We start from the raw sequence: 14,280 nt of genomic DNA on the forward strand, positions 1-14,280 counted from the left end.
ACTGGATGCAATCTGTGATGTTATCGACCTGCTTTCCAGAACTAGTTGTGGCTTTTTCCAAACTGTTCCATTTTACTTACAACCCTGGCATCAGCCTGACAATGTGAAAAATTGCCAAGGTATGTTCTGCTTTCAAAAAGCAGGACAAATTCAATTCAGCTGATTACTGTCCTGTCAATCAACAGTCAATCAACAAAGTGATGGGAGGGGTCATTGATAATGCTACCAGCCTCACCAGTAACTTGTTCGCTGTCGGACAGTTTTGCCAAGTCCACTTTCAGCTCTAGATCCCATGAAAGCCTTGAGTTCTTTTGAGCTTTGAGTTCTTTTAGCACCAAATATGGAGCAAAGAGCTGAATTCCAGAATTTATTTTGAATATTTTATTTAAAAATTTTCCATACATGTAATTAATAAACTTTTAAATAAACAAATATTGATTAAATTTAAAATTACAATGATTACAGACTGATTTTACCCCACCCTTGCCCTCCCCTCCCTCCCTTCTTATACCCTCCTCCAGCTCCAAAATTATACAAAACTGAATTGCAGAGTTGATGACATTAAGAACCCCTGATAAACTGAAGTCAATAGTCATCAAGGGTAGTCATCCCTTACACAGAGGAAGGTAGTTGCTATAATCTCAGCACCAGGACATACCTCAGGAAGCACTTCTGGGCAGTGTCCAAGCCCCAACCATCTTTGTTTCAATACCCATAAGCCAGTTGTGGGCATGGCTGATGATATCAAGCCAAGTTTATTGTTATCTGATTGCCCAAGTACAACCCAGCTAAACACCATTCTTTGGTCCTGACATAACACACATACAGACAAGCAATACACACACAGCACAATGTGTGCTCAATGTTCAATTCTATTTGCAGTAGTAGTCCATGTCAGAATACAGCTCAACGCAGAGAATCTGATAAATGACAAGTAACATTCGTACCACAAGTCTGCCATGCAACAAGAAAGTATGTAACCACCTGACCTTAACATTCAATGGCATTTAACATCACTCAGCATCAATGCTTTGGAGGTTTAAATTGAGCAGAAATTCAAATTGGTCAGCCACATAAATACCAAAACCATCTGGTAGCACTATTGTTCAATTTTATTTGTCACCCATTACACCAGTGCAACCTGACAAAACTGTTTTCTGGTCCACGGTACAGAACAGTGCATAACATGCTTACAGACATAAAACATAAAGACAAATGATGAATATGCACAGTACATATGTACATATATTAAAATAATTTTTATTAATAACTAGTAGAATCATTCAGCAGTCGCCCTGCCTGTGGGAAGAAGCTGTTCCTCAGCCTGGTGGTGCTGGCTCTGATACTTGTGCATCTTTTTCTCAACAGGAGATACTGTGTGCAGGGTGATAAGGGTTCTTCCTGATTTTGCAAGCCCTCTTTAAACAACAATCTCAGTAAATCCCATTGAAGAGAGGGTGTGGAGGAAGATCCCAATGATCCTCTGCTTTTATAGTCCTGTGGATTGACCTTCGATCCAGTGCTCTACCATAACCATGCCACACTGTAAAGACACTTACAATAGAGCTCCTTTTAAAAAGTTGACAGAATGGTGGTTGGTAGCCTTGCCAACCTCACCCTTCTAAATAAGTACAGTTGGTGTTGCACCTTCCTGACAAGTGAGGAGATGTGTGTCCAGGATAGGTCATTTCTTTAGTGGACTCTGAGGAACCTGGTGCTCTCTACTTTCTCCACAACCAAGTTATTAATGTGCAGTGGAGGGTGATCGTCCCTGGTCCTCCTGAAATCCACAATTATCTCCTTTGTCTTGTCCACATTAAGACTCAGGTTGTTATTCTTGCACTATTTCGCGAGATTTTCCACCTATTCTCCGAAGTGTGACTCAGCATTGTTGCTGATAAAGCCAACTATTGTTGTGTGATCTGCAAATGATGACTCTGTTGGAGCTTGTTCTGGCATTGCAGTCATTGGTCAGTCAGGGAGCAGACTGAGCACACAGCCCGAGGTGTACCAGTACTCATCACAATGGTGCTCAACATTCTGTTACCAACCCGGTTAGACCAACGTTTCTGTAAGGAAGTCCAGAATCCAGTTGCAGAGAAGGATGTTGCGTCCCAGTGGAGACAACATGTCCAACAGTCTCTGACGTATGATTGTATTAATCACTGAGCTAAAGTCAATGAGCAATAAGTAGCCTGGCGTATGGGGCATCATTCTCCAGATGAGTCAGGGCGGAGTGGAGCATCATCAGTGAAACGGTTCTGTCTGTAGGTGAATTGAAATTAATTCAGTGAATCTGGGAGGCCTGCTTTGATACCTTCCATCACCAGAGCTTGAGCTATTTCATAATGGTGGAACTCAGTGCCACTGGGCAGTAGCTGTTGAGGCCTTTTACTGTCACCCTCTTTGATACCGGGATGATGATGGCTACCTTGAAACCCATGGTGACAAAGAATTGCTGCAATGACGTGTTGAAGATCTCCGTAAGTTTGCATGGTCCTTCAGTAGCCAACTAGGTATGTTGTCTGGTCACGCTGCCTTATGTGGGTTCATTCTGGATAAGATTCAATTGATATTGAACAGGATACCTACTTTCTTACCCCTCAAAAGGTTTTTCACCATTCTCGTGGCACAAGTCAGGAGTATGAATGAATATTTTCAAGTTATCTGGTTGACTAAAAATCTGACAATTCACTTGAAGCTCGACACGATGGAGGACAAGACCACCCACTTGATTGCTACCTTCCATCAAGAGCACACAGTGGCTGCAGAGTGTACTATCTACAAAACGCATTGCAGTTATTGACCCAGACTACTTGCCAGCACCTCCCAAACCAGAGGCCTTTACTACCAATAAGGGAAGAGGGATCTGGTGTATGGGGTCACTGCAAACTGCAGGTTCCTAACCAAGCTTGGATGGAATTTAATTGTCATTTTCTTCATCATCATTGGCTTTAAATCTCTGCCCAACTCCTTTGTGGGTGTACCTTCACCAAAGGGACTGCAGCATTTCAAAAAAGTGACTCATCACCACTTCATGGGAAATTAGACGGGAAAAGCGTGAAAAATGTTATCGACGGAGGGAGTCACGTGATGGAGTAGTGGCCGGACGGTGAACTCCAGCCCTCTCCAGAAAAGTCGGGAAAAACAAAGGAAAACACAAAGGCACAGAAATAAAAGTTACAGAAAAGTGAGTATAAAGGTGGAAAGAAGATGGCGACAAAAAAAGAAAAATCGAAAGCAACGGTAAGAAGAGAGGAAGAGAAGACAAAGGAGGAAAAAGGTGAAGGCCTTACCTGTCCGAAGAGGCCTGCTGCGGAGAGAGAAACCCGCTCCCTCAGGTCGGTAAATAATGGACTACAAAAATGGCTCGCTGAGCCGAGTAAAAGTGCGCAACCGCGCATGAAAAAAAACACACCGACGGGAGGGGGGACCAGCTGGGGAGTCGATCTCCACAGCCGGCAACGACAGCTGCAGAACACCTGCAGCAAGAAGAGACCACAAAAGACAATAGAAACAAGAAAGAAGAGAAGGAAAGGGCAACAAAGAAACAACAGATGGCCAACCCAGAGGAAGAAGAAGAGGAAGAGGAAGAGTACAGTGAAATAGAAGAAGAAAAGAAAGGCAAGATAAAGAAGGTACTTTCTCTTATTAAAGGATACATGGAGTCATTTAAAGAATGGCAAACACAGGAATTTAATGATTTAATAAAAAGAATAAACAACACAGAAGAGAAAATGAATAAAATAGAGATGACCTTAACAGAAATGGGAAAGAAAATGGACAAGATGGAAGAGCAGGCAGTAGCCGCAGAAATGGAGGTAGAAGACTTAAAAAAGAAATTGGAGGAATCTAATAAAAAAAACTAAAGAGACACAAGAACTACTAGCTCAAAAAATAGATACAATGGAAAATTATAACAGAAGAAATAACATAAAGATAGTGGGCCTTAAGGAAGATGAAGAAGGCAAGAATATGAGGGAGTTTATAAAAGATTGGATCCCTAAGACCCTAGGATGTCCAGAACTACAGCAAGAAATGGAAATAGAAAGGGCACATAGAGTATTGGCCTCTAAACCACAACCACAACAAAAACCAAGATCTATTGTAGTAAAATTCCTAAGATATACTACAAGAGAAAAGGTACTGGAGAAGACAATGGAAAAAGTAAGAGAGGGCAACAAACCACTGGAGTATAAAGGGCAAAAAATCTTCATTTATCCAGATATAAGTTTTGAACTCCTAAAGAAGAGAAAAGAGTTCAATACAGCAAAGGCGATTTTATGGAAGAAAGAGTATAAATTTATACTAAAGCATCCAGCGGTATTGAAAATATTTATTCCAGGACAACAAAACAGACTATTCTCGGATCCAGAAGAAGCACGAAAATTTGCAGAACAATTACAAAAATAGACTGAGGGAGGAAGACGGGTAATGAGAGTAAAAATGATCACGATTGATATGTATGTGGGTAAAGACAAAAATAGACTGAGGGATGAAGACGGGTAATAAGAGTAAAAATGATCACAATTGATATGTATGCGGGTAAAGAGGTATAAGAGTGAATAGAGACAATGTGCATACGTGAATGTATCTGTACTTAGAGGAAAATATAGATAGTATAGACAAGAATTAATAAGGGAAGGTAATGGAATAGAGAGAATAAGGAGGGAATTAAAAGAGTGACCTTTGTGACATATGAAAAGTGAAATCTTTTCTGGGGGGGGCGGGGTGGGGGGAAATAGCGGTCACTGCAAAATCAGTTGACGCTTGCGAGTGGATTCGCAGATCCAAATGGAGAGGGGAGATGTGGTTGTCCGACAAGGGATAAAGGACAACTCAGGAGGGGAAGGGGAGATTGGGGATAAATAAGATAGAAATAGGAGAATAAGGAAAATGTTGGATGTTGTAGGAATGTTGTCTTATAAAGAGTTGAAAATAAGAAAACAGAAATGGAAAAGGAGGAAAGGTAATGATGGAAAAACAGAAAGAGAAGATAAACAAAATATAAAAGGGCTACGCTGAACTATATGACTTTAAATATTAATGGAATACATAACCAAATTAAAAGGAAGAAACTACTAAATTTAAATGAATAAATGGATTCCATTAGAAAAAATAACATATAGGTTAAGAAATAATATTGAAATATTCGAACAAGTATGGGAGCCTTACATTAAATACAATAGCGAAAACCTACCGGGGACAAACATTACCTAAGTTGATGGAAGGAGAAGGAAAGAAAAGAATGGACTCAGTAGAATTTCTGGTGTATTTTTGTTGAATGACAACATTGTCTGACTGGCTTAATGCAACCTAGATTGTATACCTAAAATGGATGAGAGGGGGGTTGGGGGGGTGGCTTGGGAGGAGTGGGGGGGGGGGGGAGAAAAAGTCACTGTATATGTGTGAAAAAGAAATAGTGTATATCATGGCTAATGTGATTTATGGTGTGAAAAATAAAAAATTTAAAAAAAAAATGTTATCGACTAAAAGTTATCTGAATAGACTTCCCAGTTAGGAAAAGGTGCTCTATGTAGTTACCATTTCAATCCAAAATGTGTATTGTTTGGAAAACCATAAAAGTTTAACATGGGAGAAAGAAAGCCAATAAATTTGACTTTTATTTTTCCAATCTAAATTTCATTCTAACTATGTTGTGCAGTAATTAAATCCTGGCATTGCTAGGACAAAAGGCAATTTGCTGCTGAACTGAAACTAACCAGGAAGTGCTGTCAACCACAGACATTGTTGCTCATTGTACTTTTCTGTTATTCCATTGATTTTATTCCATGTCACTGGTAATTAATTAAAGTGGGGAATGAACTTCAGTTCACCTTTTGCTCCATAAACTAGGCTAAAAGTGCAATAACGCTATCACAAATTGTGGCTGTTTTTTGTCTTGCTGCATTTTCCTGGCTAAACAATCTGAAGACGGGGAGTCTGAATGTTGAGATCTCCTATCCTGCCTGTAGGGGTGTAAATGAAGATAAGATGTGGAAGATCGAGTCGGGCAGCAGCAGAATAGGGTAACTCCCCCATCTTAATCTTAATTGTTCTCCTCACGAGTTAGTGCTATATGTGTAGGCATATGGGTGAAGTCCCAGGCCAAATTACTCATATTTCACTCCTTTCCACAACAATTACCCTATCCCCTCTGTGCTTCCTGACTCTGTCGTGTACTCTTTCTTGTGGACATCGATTCATACTACAAAAGACATGCAAGCCTGTATGTGTATTTTTAGTGTGCATGCCATGTCAACTAATTTCACTGATGCTAGCTGCACTCTACGCACCAGGGAGTATAAATAATGCATTGAATTTTTCTGGCTGCAAATGATTCATTCTAATAAACCCTTATAATTACTGTCAGTTTCTCCAGAATAGCAGGAGGTACAAATTCAATTCACTCGTTGGAGTGAATTGTTAATCAAGTTCCAAAGAATGTCACACAAGTAGTTTTTTTCTTTACTGATCTGATCTGTTCTGTTCACTGCAAACAAAAAAAAATTATAATGTGGCACCAAGGTATGGATGAAACATAATCTATGTTGCGAAACTGAAGTTGAATACACATTACTGTAGGGAAATGTCTTCTCTCAATTAATATGAAGGGCTGGAAATGATATTAATATTGATTTGCTTAACTGTTAACCAAATATTAATTGGAGTCTGTAATTAGCTTGGAAATTTTAAGGTCAGCTGATGGAGGTGATGCATTTACTTTGTGCTGGAATTCCATCTAAAACCATTGTGGAGTACATTATGGGGTCAGAATGTGGGAAACTTCACGATGTATTTGACTTGTGTATTTCTTGACCCATTAAATTGATGTTGAAGCTGAGTGCAAATGGGAAACAATTTCCATTCCCCAACACTAATATCATTCATTTGAACAATGAAAAAGTCAGTTAAGTCTTTGGAGAATGTGGAATGACAATGTGGGAACATTTTTGGTTTTGCTGAAGACAGAGAGCACTTATGCACAATTTTTAAAAAAAACCCAATCTAAATCTGAGAAAATAAGATGAAACAAAAGCTTTTTTTTTCCATTCCTTTGCAAATAATTATTTTAAAGTCGTTACCAGATGCTGTTACAACTCTTTTTGTTCAGAGCTGACTTAATGTGTTACAAGATTTTTTTCAGCATTTTACTTGGGTCCTATATATTGTGCAAGCAGATAAATTAAGGCATCAAGTTAAAAGTGCAAGGGAGTGAAAATTGTCCAGGTCTCCGTAAAAATTAAGTTACCAAAATGGATACATTAAAATATGGTTTTATTATTTTGCACAAACTACATTCATTTGCTGAAAAAAATTGTTAAAATCCACTTGTGTTAAAATCTGGAATAGGCAATTGTCTTAAAAGCTGCAACAAATCTAAATATTTTCACATGAGTGGAATCAAAAGTTTAATATAGTTTACTTTTTCTGAAGGTCCTCTCAATGGAACAAATGTCATAATCATTAATTAAAGCAAGTATTTATTTGTGAAATATTAGAGGGAAGTCTCATCCAAGTATTTTTTTACTTTAAACTCTGGAATCTGATGAATGGTGTCTTATTACGTAAAAGTTAGGATTTGCTGCAGTTGATCAAGTATTCAGTTGGTTGACAAATAAGAAACCCTTCATTTTTAGCAATTAAAAATCAAGTCAAATGGGGCTATACTCTTACAATGGGAACAGTTTCAATGCCAGAGCAAGTTGATCAGCCACTCTCATTAGTTATGACTTGCTTATGGTTACCAGTCATGAGGAGGCAGCAGGATTAGGCAGGAAATAGAGACAAAATGAACATAATTGCCAGTGGCTAACCCTTCAAGACCAGGATATCCTGGACATGCCAAGGCTAAAGTGTTCCTACTGTTTAGGGAGTGGAGCCTAAATTAGACCTCTTGACACTCTACACTCTTACTCCCTGCATTAATGCACCTTTTACAAAGCTCAGTATTGTTATGTGTTTAAACATTTCCAGCAGGTACACATTTTTTTTTAGCTGTTGGGTAATGTCTGTATTTCAGGTGAGGTCACATGCTGCTGTAAACATCAGAAAAAAAAAACTTTTCCAGCTTCCAGTCCTATTCCAGAGCTTCTCTTGGTTATTAAAGTCTTGCTACTTGTTTTCTCCCTCAGGCCCACAGGGACAAAAGACTGGAATATTCAGTTTCTCTGACAACCTGAGGATATTGCACTTAGTGCTGTAGAAGCAATTGTAATGATGTTCAATTCTTCCATACAGTTAGTTGGAAGTTATCTGAGGTCATCTTATCTTATTTAGTGAAGTCCACCATGTCCCACATTTTGCTAATTCTCTTTCTACATAAACCCAGCCTGTCAACGCAGCAGTGGTGATAAAATTCAAGGCTAACCAAATTATAAGACCCATGCAATGTGGATAATTTTTTTGCTGAAGTATTGGCCCTGATTTCTGTACTCTTTCCCAGAAGCCAGCTTGGGAAGTCGTCAATTACCAATTGTAATTCTACTGCCTTTCTGCAGAACATAGACTTCTTTGAGTAAGTCACATTAAAAGGCAGCGGTCTGTCTGAAAGATAAATTTCTTTCCAGTGATGTTGGAATCTGATTGTAATAATATTTCAAATACTGTTGTGAGCCAACACATTAAGGAGTGTTTGGCCACGTCTTGATATCCTTAGCTGTGACATCCATCATCTGGGTTCCATTTATTGATAAGGTAGTGGATCTAGCTGCACTGGGACCATGAGCAGATACCAGATGCCAGAATCACTCTTGTATTTTAGCTCACAGTGCACATCCTCCATTTAAAACTGGGCTGATATATGTAAGGTAAAAACATCATGAGATGGGACCGGAGAAGGAGTCACCCAGTACTAAGGAGTAACAGAATGCAGATGTGACCTTGTACACTCAAGATAAGCTTTGCACTAACAAGAATGATGTGCAGCAGACTAACAGAGAAGGATAGCAACAGTTTATTCATTGGACAATGTCATGGTATGATAATTTACTAAGTACGTATCCTGAGGTATAAAAAAACACCACTTGCTGATAACAGCAGAATGCGCCTTCTCCAACTAACACTGTTAGTTGCAAGTGTTACAATCCGGCAATAAAGAACAAAGAACCTTGATTTTGACTCAGTCTGGTGTTTGACTCACTCATTCATGAACAAAGCAGACCTAACATATAATATACTATGTCACAACAAAATGGTACCATGTTATATAATAATGAGAAAAGAATGATGCATGTCAACCTCATAAATGATATACCTCAGTTATGAGGACACTGTAGTTTAATGTAAAACCCAGTGTAATAATGAGTCATTTTGACCTTTGTGTTGTGTGTGTGTTCTAAATTACTCCTTCCCTCCTACAGAGTCCAGAAATGTTCCGAGATGAATCAGATGAACACACAGAGTTTGTCCCAGGTGTTCTCATCCTACTTGTTCCAAACAGAAGGTGAAACTAAACAAGAAGTGAATGTTATAGAGGATCTTATCAATTTGTATGTCCAACTCTTTGGCGTAAGTATGAACTTGCTATTCTATAATGAAAGTGGGGTCTTCATTAATGTAATTTAACATTGATCCAAATCAGTGGACTTGATCATCACTCTAATATTTCTTAAAGAAAAGCAGTCAATTATACAAGAAGCTCATGCTACACAAATTTCACAAATTAACTGGAGAATAATAAAAGCATAATATTTTACTTGGTTTTTTTCCTGATTAAGTAAAGTATTAAAGTTAATTTTAAATGTTTTTAATCAGAATTTGTAATCCCAAAGAAGTTATTCCATAGACCTATAATCTTGTAAAGCTGTGGAGTAAAAAAAAACAAGACATAGTATCCCTAATTGATGACTAAAATAATTTAATTTTCTTAAAAGACAATTCCCTGAATACTCTCCAGCCTACACAACCCATTTTTGTTTTTTAGTTACCAATATGTTCCTCCACCCACAGTGTTTCTTTGAAACTGGGGGTTTGAATGTTGAATAGATGATAGGCTAAATAAATTTCATTTTGTTTTGTCTAAACTGGACTAAGTTTTTCTGTGGAAAAAATGATGCTGGAGAAATACAAATGGGGAACAAAGAAATGGTGGATGAAATGAATAAGTATTGTGCATTAGTCTTCACAATGGAAGACATCAATTACATACCAGAATTGCAAGGGAATCAGGGGGCAGAAGTGAGTGTGGTCACTATTACTAAGAAGCTGCTTGGGAAGCTGAAGGTGAATAAATCATCTGGACCAGACAAACTACACCCCAATGTTCTGAAAGAGGTAGCTGAAATGATTGTTGAAGTGATTCAAGAATCAGTAGAGCAGTGGTTCTCAACATTTTCCTTCCACTCACATACCACTTTAAGTAATCCCTATACCATCAGTGGTCTGTGATTGCTTAAGGTGGTATGTGAGTGGGAACGGAAGGTTGAGAATCACTGCTCTAGATCCAATTGTTACTGAAATATTTTGCTTGGGAAAAATTGTCATTGGCTCATTTCCTTTGGAGTTATGAAACCGTGCACATAACGAGCCAATGAGGTACGATTAAAACAGTAGTTTTCAAGCATTTTGTTTCCATCCACATACCACCTGAAGCAATCCCTTACTAATCACAGAGCACCTATGGCATAGGGATTACTTAAAGTGGCATGTGACTGCTCTAGAGTCAAGAATAGTTCTGGAAAATTGCAAATGTTATTTCACTGTTTAAGAAGGGAAAGTACAAAAGATAGGACATTTTAGGCTTACCCTGATTTTGGTGGAAGGCAAAATTTTAGAGTTTAGGGTGAGGTTTCAGGATACTTAATAGCACATGATAAAATAGGCTGATCTGAATGATTTCCATAAGAACAAATGTATTCAAATTCTTTCTGAAAGTAACAGGCAAGAGAGATAAAGGAGGATGTAATTTAGTTAGATTTTTCAGAAGGTCTTTGATGAGAGGCTGCTAAACATGATATCAGCATTTACAGCAAAGATGCTAGTATAGATTTTTTTAAATTGGCTGACTGGCACAAGGCAAAGAGTGGGAATGAAGGGGCCTTTTGCTGGGTGGTTAATGTTGATTAGTGGTGTTAGACTCACCACTTTTAACATTATATGTTAATGATTTGGATGTTGAAATAGATGTCTTTGTGGCCAAGTATGCTGATAACATAACAGTAAATGGAGGGGCAGGTAGTGTTGAGAAGCAGGGAGTTTGCAGAGGACTTGGACAGGTTTGGAGAAGGGTAAAGAAGTGGCAGATGGAATTCAGCATAAGGAAGTGTATGATTCTGCTCTTTGGTTGAAGAAATAAGAAGCAGGCTGTTTAATAAATGGAGAAAGAATTCACAAAGTGGAGGTCCAAAAAAGGACTTGCGTGTCCTGGTGCAGGATTCTCTAAAGGTTAACTTGCAGGTTGAGTCGGTAATAAGCAAAGTAAATGCAATGTTAATCTTCATTTTGAGAGTACAAGCTTCATCTCTTGATTACAGGCAGTAATGCTGATAAGTGTGAGGTGCTTCATTTTGGTAAGAAGAATCAGAACAGGACATACGTGGTAAATGGGAGAGCATTGATGAATACAGAAGAGCAGAAAGATTTAGGAGTAACGGTACATCGTTCCCTGAAGGTAGAAACTCACATGAATAGGGTGGTGAAGAAGGCTTTTAGTATGCTGGCCTTTATCAATCATTGCATGGAATATAGGAGTTGGGAGATGATGTTGAGATTGTATAAGACGTTGGTGCGGCCTAATTTGGAGTTCTGTGTGCAGTTCTGGTCGCCTAATTATAGGAAGGATATAAAGAGAGTGGAGAGAGTGCAGAGAAGGTTTACCAGAATGTTACCTGGGTTTAAGCATCTAGAGTATAGGGAGAGATTGGACAGATTAGGTCTTTATTCTTTGGAGCGTAGAAGGTTGAGAGGGGATTTGATAGAAGTATTTAAGATTATGAAAGGGATAGACAGAGTGGATGTGGATAGACTACTTCCGTTAAGAGGAGGAAAGATTAAAACAAGAGGACATGAGTTCAGAATTAAGGGGCAGAGGTTTAGAGGTAACATGAGGGGAAACTTCTTTACTCAGAGAGTGGTAGACATGTGGAATGATCTTCCGGGAGAAATAGTGGTGGCGGAGTCAATTGTATTATTTAAAAAAAGGTTGGACAGGTATATGGATGAGAAGAAGATGGAGGGTTATGGGCATTGTGCAGGGAGGTGGGACTAGAGAGGGGTGTTTGGTTCGGTGCGGACTAGAAGGGCCAAATGGCCTGTTTCCGTGCTGTAATTGTTATGTTATGTTAACAATTTGAAACCAATACAGAAAACACCATTCCCATAATCCATAGGTTTGGGCAAACCACCATCAGGGTTGCTGCATTTAGTTTTAGACATTGATAGTGTAGAGCTAATTTAAATGTAATTTTAAAAATAATAATTTAGATATAAAGCACGGTTACAGGCCATTTCGGCCCACGAGTCCATGCTGCCCAAATTTTACACTCAATTAACTTACACCCCTCGTACGTTTTGAACAGTGGGAGGAAACTGGAGACGCCAGGGAAAATCCACGCAGACACAGGGAGAACGTACAAACTCCTTACAGACAGCGTGGGATTTGAAACAGGTCCTGATCGCTGGCGTGGTAAAGGCATTGTGCTAACAGCTACACCAATCATGATGGTGAATTGTTAATCTATATTAAGATCAGGAGAATTAACAATAAATGAAGAAGTGAAGAAAAGCCATGGTCTAGTTCTCATAGTTTAATATTTAATTTAAAGTGAGCCTTGTAGCCCATTGAGTCCATGTCAACTCTTAGGGAATCCTATTTCCCCCCCCCCCCCCCCCCCACTTACTTGTAAATTTATCTGTCTTGTATTCCCATCAAAATCTCTCTGATCTACATATCCAACAATAACAATTAATGTATCAACCAGTATGTAATTGGGATGTCAGAGGAAACCAGAGCACCCCGAGGCAAACCTTGTGATCATTGGTGGAATATGTAAACTCTCCAGCTATGAGGCATTGTGCTGCCCTAGAGGGCAATTTTTGAATGATGAATAGAGGGCAGCATGCCCTCTGTTGTTCCTATATCTCCATGAAAGTCAGGAGAATTGAGACGTAATGTTCAGTTGAAAGGAACCAGTAACCAAAAGGGAAAAAGGAATAAGAGTGGCAAGCCATAATTAATCAAATCTGCGAGCAGACACATTTAAAGAGATTCTTGAATGTGTTGGGTAGGAAGAATGGAGGAGATGATTTGTGATTAATGGAATTATTCCACTCTCCAAAATTATCTTTGAGTTTGATAATATTTGGGTTTTTTTGAGAAAGATGGAAGAGAAAACTTGAATGAGAATCTATTTCAAAGGAAATGAATAGTGAAAACAGCTTTCATGATCAAACTTTAGCATTGAGATAGGTTAAAAAAAATGCATACAGCAAAGGTCTTTAATTGACTGAAAAAGATCTGGGGAATGGACAATATATGTCAAAAGATTGTGAGTGTGTGTGTTTGTGTTGTTGTTCATATATATTTATAACAGTTTGACTCAAGTAATGAAGGACGTAAAACCTGGGAAAATTACACTGGGTAATTACACCAAATGCAGAATTTTGAAAGCAAAAATGTCAGATAAACAAGACAATTGAATAATTTATTGTTAATTCTCCTGATCTTAATATAGATGAACAATTCTCCATATTCATCCTGGAATAAATTCATTGATTATTTTATGCCATTTGACAACTTAAGATCCCTATAATTTTCTTCATCTTTTTAATTTTTTTTATGTGTATTTTTTTTGGAATAGGTTAATGAAGACCAAGTAAAACAGATGGAGATTGAAAATAGCTTCATCACAACTTGGAAAGATACACAGGTACGAGCTCACCTCTGCAGTATTTAGCTTTGCTAATTGTTTTGAAATGTTTAAGATCAAGTAAAGAAAAATGCTCAGATGGGGAATTTATTTGCATGTTTCTAATATTTAAAGCAATATATTTTATTTTACAGATTTCAGTGAGATTTCTTTAACTGAACATTACACACATACAGTGCCCTCCATAATGTTTGGGACAAAGACATTTTTTTTTCTTTATTTGCCCCTGTGCTCCACACTTTTAAATCTGTAATCAAACAAATTTGTGGTATGATTAGCGTAGCGGTTATAGCGCCAGTGATAGGGACCGGGGATCGAATCCCACGCTCTCTGTAAGGAGTTTGTACGTTCTCCCCACGTCTGCATGGTTTCCTCCAGAGCTCCATTTCTTCCCACCATTCAAAGTGTATTG

At 38.4% G+C, this 14,280-nt stretch overlaps 1 protein-coding gene across 12 annotated transcripts in view; it reads left to right on the forward strand.

Annotated features, from left to right (window-relative positions):
* arap2 (ArfGAP with RhoGAP domain, ankyrin repeat and PH domain 2) overlaps positions 1–14,280 on the forward strand; it is a 473,297-nt gene that overhangs the window by 378,756 nt on the left and 80,261 nt on the right. For all 12 annotated transcript variants that reach the window (XM_069924984.1, XM_069924989.1, XM_069924990.1 and 9 more), the window contains 2 exons: positions 9,363–9,510; positions 13,800–13,868. In XM_069924984.1, coding sequence (XP_069781085.1) covers positions 9,363–9,510; positions 13,800–13,868 — 217 coding nt within the window. The remainder of the gene's footprint in view (positions 1–9,362; positions 9,511–13,799; positions 13,869–14,280) is intronic.

The sequence above is a fragment of the Narcine bancroftii genome, chromosome 3 (genome assembly GCF_036971445.1).
Source record: "Narcine bancroftii isolate sNarBan1 chromosome 3, sNarBan1.hap1, whole genome shotgun sequence".
Classification (NCBI taxonomy): Eukaryota; Metazoa; Chordata; class Chondrichthyes; order Torpediniformes; family Narcinidae; genus Narcine; species Narcine bancroftii.